This window comes from Dipodomys spectabilis, unplaced genomic scaffold, assembly GCF_019054845.1.
Source record: "Dipodomys spectabilis isolate Male_0828 unplaced genomic scaffold, ASM1905484v1 ptg000054l, whole genome shotgun sequence".
Classification (NCBI taxonomy): domain Eukaryota; kingdom Metazoa; phylum Chordata; class Mammalia; order Rodentia; family Heteromyidae; genus Dipodomys; species Dipodomys spectabilis.
The window spans coordinates 20,513,699-20,537,066 of NW_024870731.1; the positions used below are offsets into that span (position 1 = coordinate 20,513,699).

Sequence of the window (23,368 nt, forward strand, 5' to 3'; positions counted from 1 at the left end):
ATTACAGCTAAAGTAATTCCATTTGAACTGTTGTGTCACTGACTTCCTTCCTGGGGTTGACTACAGTTATCAGTTCCCTTCTCATTCCCCATCTTTCCTACTTATGGAGACATGCAGGTGCAAACATTTGGGTGTTTACTAGCATTGTCCTGCTCTGTCTGCATGTCTTTAGATTGCATTCCACAGTCAGCATTGCATCCTGGCAACCATTCCCTTCACTGGTATTAGCTGCTTGGTGGTCCCAGATTGGATGCCTCAGTAGCACTCAGTGGGTAATGCTCAGGGTAGACCCCCTGTGTCCCTCTGTAGGGCTGCCCAGCAGCTCAGCAGTGCCCTCAATGAGCATCTTCATTGCCCTATGACCCAAATGCACAACTCATGACTGAGGCTAAGTGCCAATTTTGGGGTTATTGTTTAATTTATCAAGATAGGATCTCATTATAGCCAAAGCTGGCTTCGAACTCATGATCTTTTTACTGTTAGTATTACAGGCACACCCAGCCACAGCTCCCAGTTTCAGAGGTCCCAAAGTGTTGGCTTTTGTTGGCTATTCTAAGCATATGGATGCTCACTGTCCAATACTTTGACTTCTCCCCTTGCCACTTCTCTGTTTTTGTCAAACTAACACTTGAGTTTCCCATGGCTTGGTTTTGCAAAGACCTTTTAAAAACAGGGCAGGGGAGGTTGCTCAGTGGTAGAGTGTTTGTCTTGCAGGCATGAGGCCCTAGGTTGGATTCCTCAGCACTACATAAACAGAAAAAGCTGAAAGTGGTGCTGTGGCTCAAGTGGTAGAGTGCTAGCCTTGAGCTGAAGAGTTGAAGGACAATGCCCAAGCCCAGAGTTCAGGCCCCATGACCAAAAAACAAAAACAAAAACAAAAAAAATAAACCCAGAGTCAGTTCTCAGGATTTGCTTCAACACTCTTAGCTTTACCAGCTCTGTTACTTTTGCCTTCTTGGGGGAAGGAGAACTGGAGGATCAAATTCCCTGCCAAGAATTAGTAAATAATATGTTGACTTATGGAAGTGTTTAGATAGAAGACTGTCATCAAAAGAAAGTCAAGAAGAGATCAGTGCTAGATTGTAAATTACTGGCTATACTCTATCAAAGTAGTGTGTGTGGTGAAATTTGAGTTTAGGCTTTGTAGCCTGTTGGATATGCCAACTCTAGACAAGTTACTTAATCTTCTGGGCCTCAGTTTCCCTATCGGTTAGGGCCATTTGTTAGTGCTAAGTACCTAACAGGTTAAGGTGAAAATCCAGGAGACATGTGCTGTTATTGGTGTGTAGCATTCAAAGTATATTTAGTAAATGACAGTAGTTGTTTTCATGGTTGTTGTGGAGGCTGAAATGTGATGACAAAGCCCTATGCCCAAATCACCACCCTTTCTCTGTTCATGATTGTTCTTGCTGCCTGAAAGGGGCCCCTCATCACTTTGGCTTGTTTCTCTTCCCCAGGGGTCGAGGTGGGAAAGGATCAGGAGTTTTCTGTGGACACCAAAGGGGCAGGAGGCCAGGGGAAGCTGGATGTAACAATTCTGAGCCCATCTCGGAAGGTCGTGCCATGCCTAGTGGCTCCTGTCGCAGGCCGGGAGAGCAGCACTGCCAAGTTCATCCCCCGGGAGGAGGGGCTGTATGCTGTCGATGTGACCTACGATGGACACCCCATCCCCGGGAGCCCTTACACTGTGGAGGCCTCATTGCCACCGGATCCCACCAAGGTCAGCTTTTGTTTCTGTTCCAGAACTTCTCAAATGCAACACAGTCCTCTGGTTCTACCTGGCAAAGGCTTTTGGAAGGGCTTTTTTTTTTTTGTTGTGTTTTTTTTTTTTTTTTTTTTGGCCAGTTCTGGGGCTTGAACTCAGGGCATGGACACTGTCCCTGAGCTTCTCTAGTTCAAAGCTAGCACTCTATCACTTGAGCCACAGTGTAGCTTCTGGCTTTTTCTGTGTATGTGGTCCTGAGGAATTGAACCCAGGGCTTCATGCATGCTAGGCAAGCACTCTACCACTGAGCCACCTTCCCAGCCCTGGAAAGTCATTTTTATGTGATAAAAATCAGTTCTTAATGGCTGATGGTGGTTCTGGTACATCTCAGTGTGAAGGGTCCTCTGTGAAGCCACTCCTGGGTGGTTGGGTCAGACCCCTGCTCCTCCTCTGTCTCTCTTAGTGACAGCATAATAACATTTTTAACCAGCCCATGGGGGCAAGTCTAGAGAGAGCAAATATGGAGGCATCAGCCAGTGTCCAGCATACAGATTCAACTCATCTTTAGAAGCTCTAAAAGCTTTATTAAAAAATACCCTCACTGTCGGGGCTGGGAAGATGGCTCAGTGGTAGAGCGCTTGCCTTGCATGCCTGAGGCCCTGGGTTCGATTCCTCAGCACCACATAAGCAAAAAGAAAAAAGCCGGAAGTGGCGTTGTGGCTCAAGTGGTAGAGCGCTAGCCTTGAGCTGAAGAGCTGAGGGACAGTGCCCAGACCCAGAGTTCAGGCCCCACGACCGGACCCAAAAAAAAAAAAAAAAAAAAATACCCTCACTGTCGTTTCTTACTGGCATTCTTGGCTCAAAGGTTTAGGGGATTTCCTATGGTTTGAGTGGCATGAATCTATGAATCTGTGTGATTTGTTGAGTCAGAAATGAAAGCATCATTCCTCCCTTTCTTTTTTTAAGAAATGGTTTAATTTATTATGCAAGCTTTGTTGACTTTAGTTAGCAGTCTGAGCTATAGTAAGGAACATGAAATCTGTTCTATAAGCTCTCAACTCATGTGCATTTGTTGGACAAGATTTCAGGTCTCAGGTCCAGCCCTGTGGTTCAGAAGAGCCATTGGATGGCATTGTCCAGGAAGGGCTGGACTCCTGCTCTTGATGCCCAAGGCTATGGCTCCTGCTAGCTACTTGCCATACCTTCTGCACTGGGCTCTCCCTTAGTGAAGGGAGAGGGAGAGGGACCATGTAATGGAGCTGTGCTTCAGCGTTGGTTGTGATAAGTGTTGAGGCTGTCAGCAATGCCAGCTCCAGGTAGAATAAAGACTTATTCTTGTTCAATCAGGTGAAGGCCCATGGTCCTGGACTTGAAGGTGGTCTTGTGGGCAAGCCTGCTGAGTTCACCATCGACACCAAAGGAGCTGGAACTGGAGGTTTGGGTCTAACCGTGGAAGGTCCGTGTGAGGCTAAAATTGAATGCTCTGACAATGGCGATGGGACCTGCTCTGTCTCTTACCTTCCCACAAAACCCGGGGAATACTTTGTCAACATTCTGTTTGAAGAAGTCCACATACCGGGGTCCCCTTTCAAAGCCGACATTGAAATGCCATTTGACCCCTCCAAGGTCATAGCATCAGGACCAGGTCTTGAGCATGGGAAAGTGGGTGAAGCCGGAATCCTTAGTGTTGACTGTTCAGAAGCAGGGCCTGGGGCCCTGGGCCTGGAAGCTGTCTCAGACTCAGGAGCAAAAGCTGAAGTCTGTATTCAGAACAACAAAGATGGCACCTACGCAGTAACATACGTGCCACTGACAGCCGGCATGTATACCCTCACCATGAAGTATGGTGGCGAGCTGGTGCCACACTTCCCTGCCCAGGTCAAGGTGGAGCCTGCTGTGGACACCAGCAAGGTCAAAGTCTTCGGACCAGGAATAGAAGGAAAAGGTGAGTTTCCATAACAAAAGAGGCTGAGATCTAAGGGCCAACATGGCCGAGCCATGGGGTTCTCTCAGTTTTCTGCAGGAAAGGATGCACCCCATGGCCTCTGTCTTCAGTGAGAGTTGTGGAAGGATGGGGAGCACAAAGCTCCATTTTCTGTTTCTCCATGGGGAATGGGGCCCACAATTATAGGTGGAATTAAGCCAGAAAACTTGATTTTTTTAATTATTATTATTTTTAGTGTGGTAGCAGCATGTTATATTGTTGGCTCATAGTTGGAATTAGATTTAAAATGAGTGTGCTAGAGTTTGGTCAGTACAGCCCAGCTCCCCCTGAATGCCTTTCTCCTCTAAAATCATGGCATTGGGACTGGGTCTCACACAGTAACAGGAGACGTTCCTTTAACTTGCTTTAGGCCCCTACCTTTGTGCTTTTCTTTAGCAAGACTACCCTTGGAAGAAGCGGCTTCTTGTGGGGCTCTGATGGCACTGAAATTCGACTTAATATGTTCTAAGAATAATAAGTTCTAAGAACCTTCATTCTGGGGTTTGCTCTTGGGTCAAAAATGTTGGTGAGGTTGTTATCTCTGTGATTCCTCTACAGATGTATTTCGGGAAGCCACCACCGACTTCACAGTAGACTCTAGACCCCTGACCCAGGTAGGGGGTGACCACATCAAGGCCCACATCAGCAACCCCTCTGGGGCCTCCACGGAATGCTTTGTCACTGACAATGCTGATGGCACCTACCAGGTGGAGTACACACCATTTGAGAAAGGTGAGGAGTAGTCCTCTTCTGGGATATAATCCTGGTTCAAAGCTGTGCTTGGCTTCCTCCCAGTGGCTGATGATGACCTCTGACCCCTGTGCTCAAAGTACCTCAGCAAGGGAAGGTACAAAGGAACATGAAACTGTAAAACCTTTGGGGCTAAGGGCTCAGTGGTAAAGCCCTTATCTAACATGCCTAAGGTCCCCCTAGGTTCCAACCTGACATCACAGAGGGGAAAAAATAGAAGGAAAAGAAAAAGAAAGACATGAAATCTCTCCAGCATATTACTTACCTGCTTGGTACCTGAGTTTTTGATCTTGTTCTGTAGTAGGTGGGCTGGCCCTTAGCCTGAGCCTTGCAAGCAGGTTATGGGTGATGTCATGGAATGTTGCAATGAACAATTTGTGTGACTTTTTTTTTCTTTTGGTCCAGTCGTGGGGCCTGAACTCTGGGTCTGAGCGCTGTCCCTCAGCTCTTCAGCTCAAGGCTAGTGCTCTACCACTTGAGCCATAGTGCCACTTCCGGCTTTTTCTGCTTATGTGGTGCTGAGGAATCGAACCCAGGGCCTCAGGCATGCAAGGCAAGCGCTCTACCACTGAGCCACCTTCCCAGCTCCAATTTGTGTGACTTTTGTTGAATGTTAATTTCTTTTTTGAATATTAGAGATGGTAAACTTAAACAGCATAAAGATAAAAACTAAATCACCCATTACCTAGACAATATGATCCTAAAAATACTCTGGTGCAGATATTTTCATTTTTTCTCATCATGCATCTATCTTTTCTATTTTCTAGGTTTCCAGTGGTCTTTTGATTAATAGCTAGTTTTCCCAAATCAAGGCAATATGCTTAGGATACATAGGCTTAGTGATGTTTCTTGGGGGTAGCATGGGTGGTTATATGACAGACAAGTATACAGAAAGAATAAATAGCATATATGTTTAAAGTAAGGTTATAGCAAAATTGTCTTTTCTATAACTTGCTCTTGTTTTTTTTTATTTTTATTTTATTTTTCGTGCTGGTCCTGGGACTTGGATTCAGGCCTGGACCCTATTCCTGAGCTTTGTTTGCTCAAGGATAGCACTCTACTACTTAAGCCACTGTTCCACTTCTGGCTGTGTGTGTGTGTGTGTGTGTGTGTGTGTGTGTGTGTGTGTGTGTGTGTGTGTGTGTGTGATTGATTAATTAGAGATAAGAGTCTCATGGACTTTTCTGCCTGGGTGGCTTCTAACCTCCATCCTCAGATCTCAATCTCCTGAGTAGCTAGGATTACAGGTATAAGCCACTGGTACCCGGTATAACATGCTCTTTTTAAATAACACAGTATACCACACAGACTTGAATGCTAGATGAAACCCTGAAGTAGTGTTATTTCATCCAAATAGGTGACTTGTCTGCAAATAGGTCTTTCTGTTTGTTGTTTTGAGCAGGTCTCCATGTAGTGGAGGTGACATATGACGAGGTGCCTGTCCCAAACAGTCCCTTCAAAGTGGCTGTAACTGAAGGCTGCCATCCATCTCGGGCTCAAGCCCACGGTCCTGGATTGAAAGAAGCCTTTACCAACAAACCCAATGTCTTCACTGTGGTTACCAGGTACAAAGGATCCTGGATTCAGTGTGTTGATTCTCTGAAAGGAGCAGCCTTGTATAGTTTCCATGCTTTAAAAGTCTGTGGTCTCGGGCTGGGAATGAGGCTTAGTGGCAGAGTGCTTCCGTAGCATGAAGTCCTGGGTTTGATTCCTTAGTACCACGTAACAGAAGAAAAACTAGAACTGGCGCTGGGTTCAAGTGGTAAAGTGCTAGTGTTGAGCAAAAGAAGCTGAGAGTCAGTGCCTAGGCCCTGAGTTCAAGCCTCAGGACTGGCCAGAAAAAAAAAAGTCTGGTTTTTGCCAGGAGCCGGTGTCTCATGCCTATAATCCTGGTTACTGAGGAGGTCGAGATCTGAGGATCATGGTTCAAAGCCAGCTGTGGCGGAAAGTCCATCAGATTCTTATTTCCAATTAACTGCCAAAAAAAAGCCAGAAGTGGAGCTGCCAGAGGTGGTAGAACTCTAGTCTTGAGCAAAAAAAAAAAAGCTCACTCACACATAATGATCAGGCTCTGAGTTCAAGCTCCAGGACCAGCATCAAGACAAACAGGAACAGTCTTTAGTCTTAGCTGGGTGCTGGTGGCTTACACTTATAATCCTAGCTACTCAGGAGGCTGAGATCTGAGTGTTGAGGTCCAAAGCCATTCCAGGCAGTAAAGCCCATGAGATTCTTATTTCCAGTTAACCACCACAAAGCTAGAAGTGGAGCTGTGCCTTAAGTTGTAGAGCACTACTGTTAAGCCATATAGCTCAGGAACAGCACCCAGAACCTAAGTCAAAGTCCTAGGGCCAATACCAAGGGGAAAAAAAAGAAGGAAAGAAAAAAAAAGGTGTATGGTCTCCTAGCATTCAGTAAGGTACAATTTGTCTGATGTATTTTCTTCTCAAAAGACACATATTGCAAAGTCCCAAGTATACCTAAACACATACCAGAAAATTGATCATAGTTATGATTGCAGAGCAAACAGACTAGATAGAAGCTATGCTGCTCAGCTTGATAATACAGAAATATAAATGTGTGTGTGTGTGTGTGTGTGTGTGTGTGTGTGTGTGTGTGTGTGTGTGTTAGAACTGACCTATTAGAATTGACCACAGAATGGGGGTAGAGTGTAGCTTGGTGCCAGAGCACACGTAAGGCCCATGCCTGCATTGTGTTCACAGTATAAGCCAGTGCAATTAGATAAGAAAAACAAATGAAGGATAAGCATCAGAAAGGAACTCTTGAGAAATGTACCATGTAAGAGGGGTTATCACATTGGCTGAGTCAGGTTGACTCATATCTGGGACAACTGGTTAACTGGGCTGGTATATAGAGGGATTTTAAATGAATTCTGACAATAAGCCACTAGCACGGGTTGTATGCATTTCACTTTTTTCTCTACCCTTTCCAGAGGGGCAGGAATTGGCGGGCTTGGCATCACTGTTGAAGGACCGTCAGAGTCCAAGATAAACTGCAGAGACAACAAAGATGGCAGCTGCAGTGCTGAGTACATCCCCTTTGCTCCAGGGGATTATGATGTTAATATCACTTACGGAGGATCCCACATCCCTGGTAAAGCATGAAAACAGGCTTGGTTTTGCTTCTCTCTCTCTCTTTCTCTCCCTCCCTCTCTCTCTCCCTCTCTTTCTCTGTCTGGAGTAGAAAAAAATGGTCTGATATTTGTAACAACTGCAGATAGTTTTCCTGAGAACATCCTAACTCCAAGTATAGCCAGTGACATGATAGAAAACATTGGCTTAAAGTGTTTGCTGGAAATAATAGCTCATGTGTTGGAGGAGCTTTGTTCCTGATTTAAGGCAAAGCTGGTTCTTTACCAAGTTGAAAATTTTCTACTTTAATTTGTGCTTATTCATCTACTTTATGGGTCTCTTTCCCCATTAAAAGTCCTGGCAGCTTGACAGACACACACTAATTCAACTTCTTGTTTGTTCAGTTCTTTTCTGACATTGAAGATATTTACTATGAACAGGGGACACTGAAGATATTTACTATGAATAGCCTGGGTGCTGTTGGCCTTTTATATTACTATTGTTACTACTGTAGGGAATTTCAGCCACAAGCAAAACAGAAAAGCTCCTGGCCCTGAAGTGTTTAGGTGTTTGCCTAAATACTTTAACACCTTGCTTAGCATTTACATAGCTAAAACTTGTAACTGCTAAGAAGTGAGAAAATAGAACTAATTGACAAAATAGGGATCCCTTTCAGAGTTTTACCACAATGGACTGTATGAGATGAGAGAGGGAAAGTGTGAGAGAGAGAGAGAGAGAGAGAGAGAGAGAGAGAGAGAGGAAAGAGAAAGGAGTACCAAGAATAGGCAGACATGTGTCCCCACGGGGTTTTCTCCAGGAAGGGAGCAACAGTAAAGATGATGCAGTTGTGGTTGCAATCAGAGCTGTTCTGACTTTTGGGAGAGCGCTAGATGCCATGAACTTAGATTCCACCTGCAGAAGGGGTAAGAGTGAATTTGGGCTGAACAGCAAGGCCAAGGCAAGTGGCAATTTCCATAACTTTCTCAGGCAGAGATGTTTAGTAAGTTGTTGGTTGTTGTGATTGTATCATGTATTTAGCTTATGAGGTACTGAAACATTCAGTTACCTGCTTCATTCCTAATTTGTTTCCTGAGAATGCTAGGTGGTTAAACATGAAGACAGTTTTTCTTGGCCTAGTACAAACCTCCAATAGGATTATGTTAATCAGAGTATCCTATCTTACCCATAACAGCTTATTTGATTTTTATGATGGGCCAGCAGTAATCTATTGGTGGTGGTTGCCTAGACTCCTGGATTGGCTTGGGTTCAGAGCATGTCAGGAAGAAGAGCTGTCATGATCGATTGGTGATGTCTGCCAAGGACAAAGAACAGTTGTCTGGCAGATAATATTTGATGTCTACCATCTTGCGGCAGATTTTATCTTACCTGTGCATGCTGTTTCATGGTTTCTTTCATGCTGTGTTCAGATGGTTTCTAATGAAGGCTGTGACTTAGAAGCTAGCCTCAGAGGCAGTTCATGGCCATCTTGTGTTCATATTCAATGCTCCAACTGTCACTCTATTGATTAAAATCTCCATTTTTGTTTCCCTAAACTCATGTTTAAAGGGTTGTACTTGTCCTTGCCAGAGTCAGCCACTTATTTAATTTAACTGAAAAACTGGACTCCATAAATACCTCGCCGTTGTTAGGAAAACAGAGTCTCAAATTTCTTTGTGCAGTGTTTATTATGTGTGTTCCCTAATTCCACAAAATATAAGCTTTCTGTGGTGCCATAACAGAGAGACTCTGGCTTCCATAGCAGATGCCTGGCAGTTGCCAAAGACAGGACTCCAGCATTGGCCAGGGGTGTATGAAGCCACCTCAGGCAAGGTTCTGGGGACACTGGAACTGCCATTTCTGAGGAGGCACCTGTTTGGGGGGAGGCCCTTCGGATTCATGACCCAGCCTTGTTCTTCTGTTTAACACTTCTCTCACAAATTCCAGCCTCCCTTTGTTCTGCATGTTTGATTAATTTTTTTATTATAGTTGGCACCCTCACAGAGTCAGAGGCCCACAGGGTTCCCAGGGTTCGGCCATGCAGCAGGACCACAGAGAAAAGCTTATCCTCAGAGAGAAGCAAGGCACTGCTAGATGATCAGGGATCCCAGAAGGCCATGTGTGGTTTGGAGAAGAGTCTAGGGGGGGCACTCAGGAGCCATTTGTAGGATAGGAGGTTGGATGTTCAAGCCTTCTGTACCCTCTCTGGCCTTTTCCATATGCTTCTACCACTTAACTTGCTCCTATAGTTCTTCCAGTAGCCTGCCCTCTCCCTTACCTCTGGGCCTTTGCACTAGCTGGTGTCACTGTTCCAAGCACCTCTCTATCTATTTCCCTGGTTGTCAGCTGCTCCCTCCTGTGTCTCAAACCAGATGTTACAGCCTTGCAGACTAGGTTCATGGTATCCTGGATGCTCCTTGATATACTCCTCCCCGTGTTACATAAGTCAGAGTGACATGCTCATATTATCATTTCCATACTTCGTGGGTCCTCAGTGGACCAGTAGCCACTTAGACCTGGCACAATGTCTGCATGTAGTAGACATTCTAGATGCTTGTTGAAACAGTGAGTAGGCACATAGATGTATGCTCATCAGGGAGAGAGGTAATCAATGCCTATACAATCAAGATCTAGCTGGATCAAGAATGTAGATCTCCAGCTGGGTAGCTTATGCCTGAAATCGTAGCTACTCAGGAGGCTGAGGTCTGATGATTGCAGTTCAAAGCCAGCCCAGTCAGAAAAGTCCCCGTGAGACTACTATGTCCAATTAACCACTCAAAAAACTGGAAATAGCCCTGTGGCTCAAGTGGTAGAGAACACTAATGTTGAGCACAAAGAGGCTCAGGGACAGCGCCCCCGTTCTGAGTTCAAGCCCCACAACTGATCAAAAAAAAAAAAAAGTAAGTATAGATTTTGGAGGTGTGGCTCAGTTAGTAGAGCACTTAGCATCAGTGAACAAAAGCATTAGGTACTGAGTCTGAGTCCCAGTCTTGGGTCAAACAAAGAAAAAGAAAAGAATATACTTCTAGGTGTGCACAGGGCCAGTACCAACTGCTATGTTCTCAAAAAGCTCTTAACTTCTTTTCCAGGCAGTCCCTTCAGGGTTCCTGTGAAAGACGTCGTGGATCCCAGCAAGGTCAAGCTTGCTGGCCCTGGGCTGGGCTCTGGTGTCCGAGCCTGTGTTCCACAGTTCTTCACAGTAGATAGTAGCAAAGCCGGCCTGGCCCCACTGGAAGTAAGGGTCCTGGGCCCACGAGGTGAGTATGTGTGCCCTGCCTCTCTTCCAATATCCATCTACCCTGCGCTCCGACCCAAAACTGGTGCTTTACTTTTGAGCTCAATCTTGATCTTAAATTCTTAAACTACTTGTTGCTCTATAGTCTAGGTAACCAGTAGAAGGTCCTGTTTAAAAGGGAGTAGGCCTGTTATTTCTCCAGAAGCCTTTCTCTCCCCCTCTTTTAATAATATGGCCCTAAATTTCTTTTGATTTTTTTTTTTTCTTTTTGGCCAGTCATAGGGCTTGAACTCAGGGCCTGGGCACTGTCCCTGAGCTTCTTTTGCTCAAGGCTGGCACTCTACCACTTGCCACAGCGCCATGTCCAGATTTTACTGTTTATGTGGTACTGAGGAATCAAACCCAGAGCTTCATGCATGCTAGGCAAGCACTCTACCACGAATCCACATTTCCAGCCTAAGTTTTACTGCTTTTAAGTAGCTAGCTGAACAGGTGTGTGGGGACTTCCCATATGATGCTGGTTTGGCTGACTCTTTACCTAGTGAGTTGTGGAGGTCAGGGAAGTCCAGCTGTGTATGGGTTCTGGGTTTGGAAGTATTGACTCTCTTTGCCATGCCTGGGTGCTCATGTGGAGCCTACTAGAATCTTGGAAATGCCAAGGATGTGACTGTCATTGTCGCAACTCCCTGGAGAGAAAAGATCTCTTGGGAAGTGGGTTATGGGCAGTCATTCTGCCCTTTCGGCACCCTGAAATTCAGGTTTGCAGTGGCTAGCAGGCCATTTGGGGACAGAGCTCTGAAGTTTGTTGAGACTTGCCTTTTTTGGTGAGCAATCACATTTCTTCTAGCATTTAAGATGTGCCTTTCTTCCCAGCTGAGGCACAGTGTGCCTAGTTTTTTAAGTAATCTGAACTTTCCTCTCCCACCCCCTCAATGTGTTGTTGGCTTCCAGAAATGATAAATAGAGCTTCCTCCTTTAAAGAGGAACCTTCTCCTTAATGTCCTTAATGGGGTTCAGCATGAGGTTATGCCCTTTGAAGCTCAGAGCAGAAGTGGTTTGGGTAAAATGAGGTCATGGGGCTGGAATCTCATTCTGTGAACTTTCTGATCATCAAAGATGTGTGTGCGTGTGCATGTGTGTGTGGGGGGGGTACATGTTGTGTATGCATGTGTGTATACTATTCATGTGTGTGAAAGCTTTACTTGGTCATTGACCCCTATTATGGAGGACTTTTCAGTAACAGCTTTTTAATTTTAGCTGATGAGATGGATTCCCAGTCATGGCACAGCCCCTCGAAAGCCATGTCAGAGTTCTTTAAAGATGACCCAAGGGGTGACTTTATGGAGACAGGTTCGGATTTCCTGTTGGCTGCTGCTTTAAATTATGTAATGTGAATGTCTCTTGCTGGCTTCTCCTCTAAAATCAGTTTGTCTCTGCCACCATGCTTGATTAACTTACCCGATTGTTTACGCATCCCTGAGAATCGTATTCTGAGCTGGAATCTGGGATCTGATCAACACAGTACATACCTTGATTGTGCTTCCACATAATTCCTCACCCCTGCTGGCATCCTGTTGAGGGTCACCTCACTTCAGGAAATTGGCACCCTCCCTTGCCCTGTACCCGTACCCTGGCATGTTGGCACCGTGGTGGTCTTTGTCTAACTGTGGCTACCTTAACTGTCCAGCCGATGGGTTCATTTTTGCTGTTCAGGCTTCTGGAGTCTTTGGCGTTTTCTCAGCTGTAGAGTGAAATTGCCACATCCCAAGCATGCCTAACCAGCTTGAAAAGTTATAGGGTGTCTGCCGCAGCATCCTTACCATACGCCCTCAAGGAGCAAGCATGGGCAGTCTCCTTAATTACACCCTAGGGCAGACCGAGTGTACTTTCGCCAACAAAAAGCTAAAGGTGTCTCTTGGGGTCATTTCTGCAACCAGGAGTTGTGGATCCTGTGATTTCTTAGGCCTGTGATTATGGCCTGCTTGCCTTGTGTTACTCATCAGTGAAAACCAATAGCTTTCAGGGATGGTTGTGATCTTTTTTCAAACTCAGCCAAGGGTGGAGTGAAGGGGAGGCCAAGCAGCCGCTCAAAACCTCTCATCTCTGTCCTCAGGCCTGGTGGAGCCAGTGAACATGGTGGACAATGGCGATGGCACACACACAGTGACTTACACCCCCTCTCAGGAGGGGCCTTACATGATCTCTGTTAAATATGCTGATGAAGAGATCCCTCGGAGGTAAGCACCCCGCCCCTGAGGAATGGGTCCCAACTGGCCTGAAGCCCACGGCCTATAGGAATGGCAAGCACCACTCTTCTCTGGTGGTGCTTCTTCCTCTCACCCACCATTCATTCACCCAATCAGCAAATACTTCCGGGTCCTTGGATTCCTATCCTATTGTCTCCTTTTATCCATGTTTGATTTAAAGGGGAGCTGAAGAGGATGGGGGGAGAAAAGGGAGAAAGCTGAAATTAAGAAGTTAGGGCATGTATTTTCCAGAGACTTCCTTTTGGTGACCCTGCAAGTCACCTTCTGATTAAGACAAAGGTGTTTCCCTTACCTTGAGATTATAGTTGACCATAGAGTCCTCAAAAGATGTTGGATAGAAGCCTTATTACCGGTTAATAATAATATATTGCATGAGCTCTTCACCTCTGAAACACCTCCAAAGTTTTTTGTTTGTTTGTTTTAAAAACCATATCCCCAGTGATAGAAAAGTTACCATACCCTCAACATGCACGTTTTGTTTGGATATTTATATACCTATATTTCTAGGTATGTAGAAATTTTTAATTTAAAAATCACCTTTGTCAGCTGGGCTCTGGTAGCTCACACCTGTAATGGCTGAGATCTGAGGATCACAGTTCAAAGCCAGCCCAAGCAGGAAAGTCCATGAGACTCTTATCTCTAATAAACCACCAGAAAACTGGAAGTGGCGCTGTGGCTCAAGTGATAGAGTACTCACCTTGAGCTGAAGAGCTGAGGGACAGGGCCCAGGCCCAGAGTTCAAGCCCCACAATTGACAGAAACCCACAAAACAAAAAACAAAACCTACCTTTGTCTGCTTCTTTACTAATATATCATGTATCATAGAAACATACAAAATACAGACTACAAATAAATAGAGAATGCATTGTGATAAAGCATGAAAACTGAACTCATGTTCTTTCCATGTTGGTGACCATTAGCATAACAAATGTGCATTAAATGAGTGTAACTAATATGAAAGCCCTTTTCCCCAAACTAGTTATAGCTCATGAGATGCGTTCATGTTTGGGCTGATGTTATTTGGTGGCTTCTATCTCATTACTCTATATTTCTACAAGAATTATGTCCCTTTGATCAAACCTCCTGTCTGGTCTGCTGTAGAAATCCTGCATTTGGTCCTAATCTCTGTAAGAGTTGGATTGATTGGTATCATTACTCACCTGGGGTGTGTATGTGTCCATCAAGTCCCTTTAAGGTCAAGGTCCTGCCCACATACGATGCCAGCAAGGTGACTGCCAGTGGCCCTGGCCTCAGTTCCTATGGGGTGCCTGCCAGCCTGCCTGTGGAGTTTGCAATTGACGCCAGAGACGCTGGGGAAGGCTTGCTTGCTGTGCAGATAACGGTAACTCTTGAGTTCCTTTCTGGATTCAAACCTTATTAGTAAGACCTGATTTCCAGGTCAGGAATAAGAATAAGGACCTTAATAATAACCAATTTCAACCCAATATAAGTGTTTGTTAGGGTTTCACTTAGTATTTCAGTGAGAAAAGAAATCTGCTCACCTGAGAGGCTTACAGATGTATCTGTAGGCACCACTTTGTAGTGAGTGTTATTATGTCTCTTTCTATGTTTTTATTTTTTTAATGTTTTAAGTCACCCATGGGACTAATTGGCACTAAGTACTGCAGTATACCAAACACATGGGATTATCCTCTCTTGATAAAAACACTCAGAGGTAAGCCACTAAGTCCTCAATGGGTCACCAAGGAAGAAGACTCCATCTGCCTGGGACTTTAGCCATGTGTGGCTGGCTCTGCCTTTAATGTCCTCATGGTCTGTGAGCCTACCAGAGCTCTGGCCATCATATCTAAATGCAGGCCAGAAAGAGAAAGAAAGAAAAGAAAGAAGAAAGGAAAGGAAGAAAGAAAGGAAGAAGAAAGGAAAGAAAGAAGACAGAACAGAGAGCAAAAGACCTTCTCAGCCTAGCCAGTTTATCAATTCTATGAGCACCTCCTCATAGCCTTCCACTACTATCTTATGATCAAAATTAATCTCACATCACAGAACTCCTAGATGGCAACGAGGCTGGGACATAGGCTGGTAGCAGGGGCACCTGGCTAAGAATGAGGGTCTTGCAGGTATAGGAAGAAGAGAGTGCAGATAGGTTGTGAGCTGAGCTCTTGCCCCTTACTCTATGTACTCAGTGTGTTTAGAGCCACAACATTTCATTCATTTAACAGACCATCACGGTATGATCAGTGACCCTCTCCTCTCCCTATAAGACAAAGCAAGAGCATACTGAGCCATCACTTCTGTCTCTTCCTGCTAGAGGTGCCAATTAATGACATAATACATCAAGCTTTCCACGGATGTTTCTTGCATGTTGAGCACACCATCCTATATAGTATTTCTCTGTGATTCGCAGGACCAAGAGGGAAAACCCAAAAGAGCCATGGTCCATGACAATAAAGATGGCACATATGCTGTCACCTACATCCCTGACAAGACCGGGCGCTACATGATTGGGGTCACCTATGGTGGAGACAACATCCCATTTTCTCCTTACCGCATCCGGGCCACACAGACAGGCGATGCCAGCAAGTGTCTAGCCACAGGTGAGTTCAGGGTTACAGCAAGGTCAGGAGAGTGGCTTTGGAGTCAGAAAGCCAGACTGTCGGTCTATCCCATGTAATGTCTATGATCTGGGCAAGTTCTTCATTGTTTGTTTGTTGGTCCATTGGGAGCTTAAATTCAGGGCCTGGGTGCTGTCCCTGAGCTCTTTTGCTCAAGGCTAGTGCTCTACCACTTTGAAACACAGCTCCACTACTGGTTTCTGTTTTTTTTTGTTTTTGTCGGTCATGGTGCCTGTACTCTGGGCCTGGGCACTGTCCCTCAGCTCTTCAGTTCAAGGCTTAAGGCTAGTGCTGCTTATGTGGTGCTGAGGAATTGAACACAGGGCCTCATGCATGTGAGGCAAGAACTCTACCACTGAGCCATCTTCCCAGCCCCTTCCACTACTGGTTTTTGAGCGATTAGTTAGAGGCTTAATAAGAGTCTCATGAGGACTTTTCAGCTCGGGCTGACTTCAAACTGTGATCTTCAGATCTCAGCCTCCTGAGTAGCTAGGATTACATCCATGAGCCACCAGCACCTAGCTAAGTTCTCCTGTTTTAATTAGGCCCAGTCATACAAACTTTTCCTTCCTTCCTTCCCTCCTCTCTCTCTCTTCTTTCTTTCCTTCTTTCTTTCTTTCTTTCTTTCTTTCTTTCTTTCTTTCTTTCTTTCTTTCTTTCTTTCTTTCTTTCTTTCTTTCTCTCTCTCTCTCTCTCTTCTTTCTTTCCTTCTTTCTTTCTTTCTTTCTTTTTTTCTTTCTTTCTTTTTTTCTTTCTTTCTTTCTTTCTTTCTTTCTTTCTTTCTTTCTTTCTTTCTTTCTTTCTTTCTTTCTTTCTTTCTTTCTTTCTTTCTTTCTTTCTTTCTTTCTTTCTTTCTTTCTTTCTTTCTTTCTTCCTTTCTTTCTTTCTTCCCTCCTCCCCTCCTCTCCCTTCCCCTTCTCTTCCTTCCTTCTTTCTTTCCCTGAGGCTTAAACTCAGGGCCTTGGCACTGTCCCTGAGCCTCTTTTGTGCTCAAGGCTAGTGCTCTACCACTTGAGCCATGGTGTCACTTCTGTTTTTTTTTAAAACAGTTTTCTTTTTTGATATTTGGGTTTTTCCTTTTTGTTTTGTTCTGTTGGTCTTTTCTGGTACTGGGGGTCGAATCCAGGATGGTGTACTTGCTAGACAATCACTTTGCCACTGAGCTTCATCCCAGCCCACTTCTGGCTTTTTCTGAGCAGTTATTAGAAATAAGAGTCTCACCAACTTCTGCTTGAGTTGGCTTTGAACTGCCACCTTCAGATTTTTTATTTATTTATTTATTATTTTTTGAGCAACATTCAAATTCCAGAAGTTCTTCCAAGGACTGTAGACTTTTGACAGGGTTATTGCAAGATTAGATGCAGTCAGGCAAGAAAAGTGCTGAGTATGGGACCAGGTACTTGAGAACTATTTTATTACTTTTGAAGTGGGTACATTTGTTGAGGTCCCAGGTTTGATGGGAATTCCCATGAGAACAGTAGGTGTTTCACTTAAACAGTACTCATTTAAGAGAATTTCAGGTCAGCATTAGAAACATACATGAAAGGATTTGGGGGTTTCCCCTTAGGAGCTCACAAATATTTAAACCTCAACATTCATTCAGTTTCTCAGACATGACTGCCACTAGACTTTCATTTATTTTTATTTATTGATTTTTTTTTTTTAAATTTTGGTCGGTCATAGGGCTTGAACTTGGGGCCTGGGTGCTGTCCCTGAGCTCTGAGCTCATTAGCTCAAGACTAGTTCTCTATTGATTTGAGCCACAGTACAACTTCCAGTTTTCTCATGGCTGATTGGAGAGAAGAGTCTCACAAACTTTACTGGGCTGGCTTTGAACCTTGATCCTCAGATCTTATCCTGCTGAGTAGCTAGTATTACAGCCTTGAGCCACCAATGCCTGGCTAGCCTGTCCACTCTTTTGTTGTAGTTGTTGGTCATGGGGCCTGAACTCTGGGCTTGGGCTCTGTCCCTCAGCTCTTCAGTGTAAGGCTAGCACTCTACTACTTGAGCCACAGCACCTCTTCCAGTTTTTTTCTGCTTATGTGGTGCTGAGGAATGGAACCCAGGGTTTCATGCATGCAAGGCAAACACTCTACCACTGAGCCACCTTCCCAGCCCCATAGCCTTTCCACTTCTAAGAACATCTGCAGCTCAGTGTTGGCTGCTCAATCCCATTTCAAAATATGATTCCCCATCTCTGAAAGAAATGGATTTGGTTCTTGTAAAATAAGGAAACTCAATGGGATGGCTTCGTTCTTCCATCCCATCCTGCGTGGAAGCCATCTACTGGCTTTCCGTACAAGGTTTATGAGTTGCTTATGTTGGCCCTTTTCGTCTCACCCATGGCAAAACTTGAGACATACTGGCTGGACCACCTTACCTCTTGTGGTCGATGCAGTGATCTGACAGCCCGTGGGTACTTGCTGACCCAAGGGCATGCTATCATGAGCAGGGCCTCCTTGCTTCCTCCCCTTGTAATGTCCTGACCTGGTAGTACCTGGTGACTGCACCTTTTTGCTTTAGCATCCAGGGCCTTGCACAGACTAGCTTGTCTTTTCCTCTCCTCACTGTGTGAGCAACATTCATAGCACTTCTCATTTCCCCGTTATGCCTACACACTTTCCTCATTTGGGCCAATGTTATTTTCCTACATACTTTCCTGTGCCTTCTGATTTATTTATAAGGAGGTCACAAGTCAGAGAAGATAGAGTCTGGTGGTTTTCGGGAAGAGAGCACAATACTCCCCTGTCCTAGAGCACACATGCTTCGGGGTTGAGATATTTTTGTTCTTTTCAGGAAGCTATGTCAGCGTGACAACCGAAGAAAGAAATTCTTTTCCTTTTTTCCTGTTTTTGCCACTAATAGGATTTTGTTATCTGCCGTGCACTTGCTAGGCAAGCATTCTACTTGAGCCACACCACTACCCTTTTTAAATTTCTTTCTTTGTGTGTGTGTGTGTGTGTGTGTATTGGGGCTTGAGTTCAGGGCCTGTGTTCTGTCCCTTAGCTTTTTCACTCAAGACTGGCACTCTACCATTTGAGAAACAGATGTACTTCTAGTTTTTTGGTGGTTAATTGGAAATAAGAGTCTCACAGATTTTCCTGCACAGGATGGCTTTGGACCTTGATCTTCAAATCTCAGCCTCCTGAGGAGCTAGGATTACAACAGGAATAAGCCACTGGGGCCCAGCTTTAGTTTGTTTTTGTTTTCCTTCTGTTTTTGAGATGGGATCCCACTAGATTGTTCCCTAGACTGCTTTCAAATTATGATCTTCCCATCTCTGCCTCCCTAGGAGTTGTGATTACAGGTTTGTGCCCCAATGCTCAGCCACCCTGAGATAAGAATTCTTAGAACCTTGGGATCAATGAGCAGCAGGATACTCCTGGAAAAATGAAAATGGATTTTTCTGTAACATTGTCCCTCCTCCTCTTTCTGGTGTCAGGTAGAGCTGTCAGTCATGGTGCTGGCCCACCTCCATCTGCTCTGCTAGACTAGGAGCATTTGAAGTGTGTGTGTGTGGTGTGGGGGCGAGGGGGGGCGGTGGTCTGCTTCCTGACCCTTATAGGTAGCTGGCCCTTAAGAAAGTGCTCAATAAGTCTACCAATGAGCTGTCCTTCATCTCCTTATCATTGGATGCAGACAGTCAGAGCTGACATTCATTTGAAGCTGAGAAGCCCACAGAGCTTGCAAACACTTTTGCTCCTTAAGGACCGGTAGGCTGTTCCCTTGATCAGTACTGTTTGCCAGTGGCTGAGGGACTGTTCACCTATCTGGCACCAGTGTCAAGTAGTTGTAGATACACACAGCCCACACAAATGTGATTTCTTCTTTGGTCTCTGGGAAAGTGTCCATCCATGACCAATGCTTCTTTTCACTCTTGAACCCTTTTCTCCAGGTCCTGGCATCGCCCCTATTGTAAAAACTGGCGAGGAAGTAGGTTTTGTGGTGGACGCCAAGACTGCTGGGAAGGGGAAAGTGACCTGCACAATTCTGACCCCAGACGGGACCGAGGCTGAGGCTGATGTCATCGAAAATGAAGATGGCACCTATGATATTTTCTATACAGCTGCCAAGCCAGGCACCTACGTGATCTATGTGCGCTTTGGAGGCGTGGATATTCCTAACAGCCCCTTTACTGTCATGGTAAGCACTCTTTTTCTCCAGAGCCTGTTGTTGCTAGAAAGTACACCTACAGCCAGCCATATGTTAAATCCTGACTGGGACATCCTTGCATACAGACTTGACCTTGGAGAGCCCTCAGTGTGATCACTAGGAACACAGAAACCCTTTAGCACTAAGAGTTTTAGGAAGATCTCTTTGTCCACCAAGATATCAATCAAACTTAGGGACTTGGCCTACTCTCAATTCAGAAAGAGACACTTTGTAGAAATCTACACTTCTACTCTTTTTTGTTGTTGTTAGTTGTGGGGCTTAAGCTGAGCTTTTTTGCTCGTCTGGTTCTCTACCACTTTGAGCCACAGCTTCACTTCCAGCTTTCTGTTGGTTTATTGGAGATTAGAGCCTCATGGACTTTCCTGCCAGGACTGGCTTCGAACCTCAATCCTCAGATCTCAGCCTCCTGAGTAGCTAGGATTACAGGCATGAGCCACCAGTATTCAGCCACTTTCACTCTTTAGCAAAAGGAATTGGACAGTTTTTATCCTGATAGTTCTTTCTTCTTCCTCTTCCTGTCCCCAGGGCTAGAAGAGAGAGATCTTGATGCTCTCTTGTCTTCAGGCATGACTGTTGGTATTTTAGGATTCAAAATACCTCCAGTCCTGTTGGGGAAAGACTCAGATTTTACAGAGTGGGAAGAGCCTTCTCTTTTGAAGCTGAGAAATCTGGAATAGAAGGGAACCATCATGTGGGTGTCTGGGCTACTGAATTATCAGTCTTTTTTTGTTGTTGGTCATGGGGCCTGAACTCTGGGCCTGGGAGCTCTCCCTCAGCTCTTCAGCTCAAGGCTAGCACTCTACCACTTGAGCCACAGCACCACTTCCAGCTTTTTCTGCTTATGTGGTGCTAAGGAATAGAACCCAGGGTTTCATGCATGCAAGGCAAGCACTCTACCACTGAGCCACCTTCCCAGCCCTGAATAACCAGTCTTTAATTTCCATTCTGAGTAGCTTTTAGATCTTGCTCTGGTTTTTTACTTTTTTTCTTTTTTTTTATTTGTCAGTTGTGGGGCTTGAACTCTGGGCCTGGGTGCTATCCCTGTGCTCTTCAGCTCAAGGTGAGCAGTCTACCACATGAGCCACGGCACCACTTCCAGTTTTCTGGTGGTTTATTGGAGATAAGAGTCTCATGGTCTTGGGCTGGGAAGGTGGCTCAGTGGTAGAGCGCTTGCCTTGCATGCTCGAGGCCCTGGGTTCGATTCCTCAGCACCACATAAGCAAAAAGAAAAAAGCCGGAAGTGGCGCTGTGGCTCAAGTGGTAGAGCGCTAGCCTTGAGCTGAAGAGCTGAGGGACAGCGAACAGGCCCAGAGTTCAGGCCCCACAACCGGACCCCCCCCAAAAAAAAAAAGAGTCTCATGGTCTTTCCTGCCTGGGCTGGCTTTGAACTGTGATCCTCAGGATCACAGCTGAGGCTTCTTGAGTTGCTAGGATTACAGACAGGAGTCACTGGAACTCGGCTTTTTTTGCTCTGATTTTTAAGGTTCATCTAGCAGAAGGGTTAGTACCATATGAGCATTACCTCAGGTAACCTTCAGAATCAAGCACGGTTGGGCTCATTACAAATGAGGCGTGCCTGGTCTAGACAGACACCAGGTACCATGTCGGCTTCTTCCCTGCGTCCTTTGATGCAAAGGGGCAGCCATCCTTGACCATAGGTTCCTTAGTCCATGCTGGTCTAGCCCAACCCACAGCCAACAAAATACTTTTTAATTATTTCACATTGTACATCAATGGAGGAAGGCACAAAGCCCTTCCAAACAGAAGCCCAAGGACTTGCTTCCAACAAGTCTATAATCTGTTGTAGCTTTTTTTTTCTTCTCCTGACATTTGTTTATCTATAAACATCATGCCAGAGATCTGCAGGCTCTTTTGTATCTCAAGAATGTAAACACTTGTCAGCTTTGGATGTTGTCCATTTGGGAGTGTTTTTATTCTCTGCGGGGAGAAAAGAGGGCAGCAAGAAAGTTAATGTCCTGTTTACAGAGAGGAGAAGGGTCCCAGTTGTAACTTTAAAGATGATTTTGTTTGGAGGTGGGGCTGGGCAGGGGAAGGACACAGCCTCAGTTCAAGCTCAGGACCCCGCCTCAGTTTTCAGGATCTTTTTATATTATACTGGGGTTCCTCTGATTGGCTGGATTTAGACAACTATCTTCTATCATGGATGTCTTAGTTCCGCTGGTTTGCTGGGCTGGGGATGAGAGAGCCCTAGTGCTGAAAAAATCAGGGTGAAAATATTAGGGACCATTTTAGCAGCTCAGCAGGGATCCAGACTCTCAAGAATAAATGTCCCCAGCCCTTGAGCAGACACAAAGCAAACATACTTCATGGATGTGCTGTACCTAACTGCTCTGGTCAGCAAAAAGGATCAAGAAGACTGAAGGCTGGCTTGTTAGGGACATCACACATGTGGGATGTGGCATCATGGGTGAGCAGCTTAACGACCTTGCCACTGGAAAGCCACAGCCCAGCTCTTGGAAGATCTAGATTCCGAGATGAGGTCTGTCTTAAATTGGGCAGCATGGTCACTACAGACACCACAGCACACCTTGAGGGTTAAGCTGTGCACTATGGCCTCTTTACATGATTGCCTATCCCCCACCCCTCTCTCACCCACATTTCTTGTTCTTTATTATGTTGAGGAGGGGTGGTGATAGATGAGCCCTTCACTCAGTTGGATCAGGAGCATGTAGTTTAAGGGTCTGTGTGTGTGTGTGTGTGTGTGTGTGTGTGTGTGTGTGTGTGTGTGTGTGTGTGTGTGTGTGTATGTGTATTAGGGTGAATGAACCCAGGATAATCAAGCACTCTACCATTTGAGTCATGTCCCCAACTAGTTTAAGAAAAAATTTTTAATGAGTTTATTAGAACTTTAGAACCTGGAGATACTTATTTATCAAATGAACAGCCACTTCTTTTCCTGACTCCAAGCTACAGAGGTGATTGTGGTCAGCTTTTCTCTGCTGACACACGCTTTGGTCCTAACATATATGTTGCTTCACAACTTGCTCCCTACACTCTATGAGCTATAGATAGCCTTGCCTATGAAGCCATGAGACTAGCATCTCTTCAGACAAGCTGCCTGGCGCCCTCCACCTCCACAGGCCTACCATGACTTACTAGACCTGGCCTCTCACAGATGGACATTCGGTCACTTCATGACCACAGATGGCTCCAGTATGATTCTTACTCACTAGAAATGGAATCGTGTTCAAAGGACATGTGCACTTGACATTAATGACAGGATACCAGCTTCCCTCCATAAGAGTCATAACGTCCAAAAAGCAGTGGGGGAGGAGGCAGCTCCTGCATTTATACTCTGTTAAGTAGCAATATCCCTCCAATGTGAATTCCCAACTAATCACCATTTGCCACCGACCAGGCCACGGATGGGGAAGTGACAGCCATGGAGGAGGCACCGGTAAATGCATGTTCCCCTGGATTCAAGCCCTGGGTACCACTTTTGGGTTTACCCCTACCTCTTGCATTTCTGTGTTCATTCAGCCTTCATTTCAGAAAAGCTACCACCTGCTTATGGGGTTTGCTTAAGCCCTCTGGGTGTTTTGGCCATTGGTGTGACTCGCCCTCTCCCCCCACC

At 45.3% G+C, this 23,368-nt stretch overlaps 1 protein-coding gene across 5 annotated transcripts in view; it reads left to right on the forward strand.

Annotated features, from left to right (window-relative positions):
- Positions 1-23,368, forward strand: part of Flnb (filamin B) — a 169,652-nt gene that overhangs the window by 100,335 nt on the left and 45,949 nt on the right. For 3 of the 5 annotated variants that reach the window (XM_042679680.1, XM_042679679.1, XM_042679683.1), the window contains exons 20-30: positions 1,458-1,720; positions 3,053-3,650; positions 4,248-4,421; positions 5,842-6,004; positions 7,390-7,550; positions 10,615-10,782; positions 12,874-12,997; positions 14,213-14,369; positions 15,393-15,582; positions 19,496-19,743; positions 23,153-23,224. In XM_042679680.1, coding sequence (XP_042535614.1) covers positions 1,458-1,720; positions 3,053-3,650; positions 4,248-4,421; positions 5,842-6,004; positions 7,390-7,550; positions 10,615-10,782; positions 12,874-12,997; positions 14,213-14,369; positions 15,393-15,582; positions 19,496-19,743; positions 23,153-23,224 — 2,318 coding nt within the window. Of the gene's footprint in view, positions 1-1,457; positions 1,721-3,052; positions 3,651-4,247; positions 4,422-5,841; positions 6,005-7,389; positions 7,551-10,614; positions 10,783-12,017; positions 12,111-12,873; positions 12,998-14,212; positions 14,370-15,392; positions 15,583-19,495; positions 19,744-23,152; positions 23,225-23,368 lie in introns of all 5 variants that reach the window. The other 2 variants (XM_042679684.1, XM_042679681.1) reach the window with 2 other exon arrangements.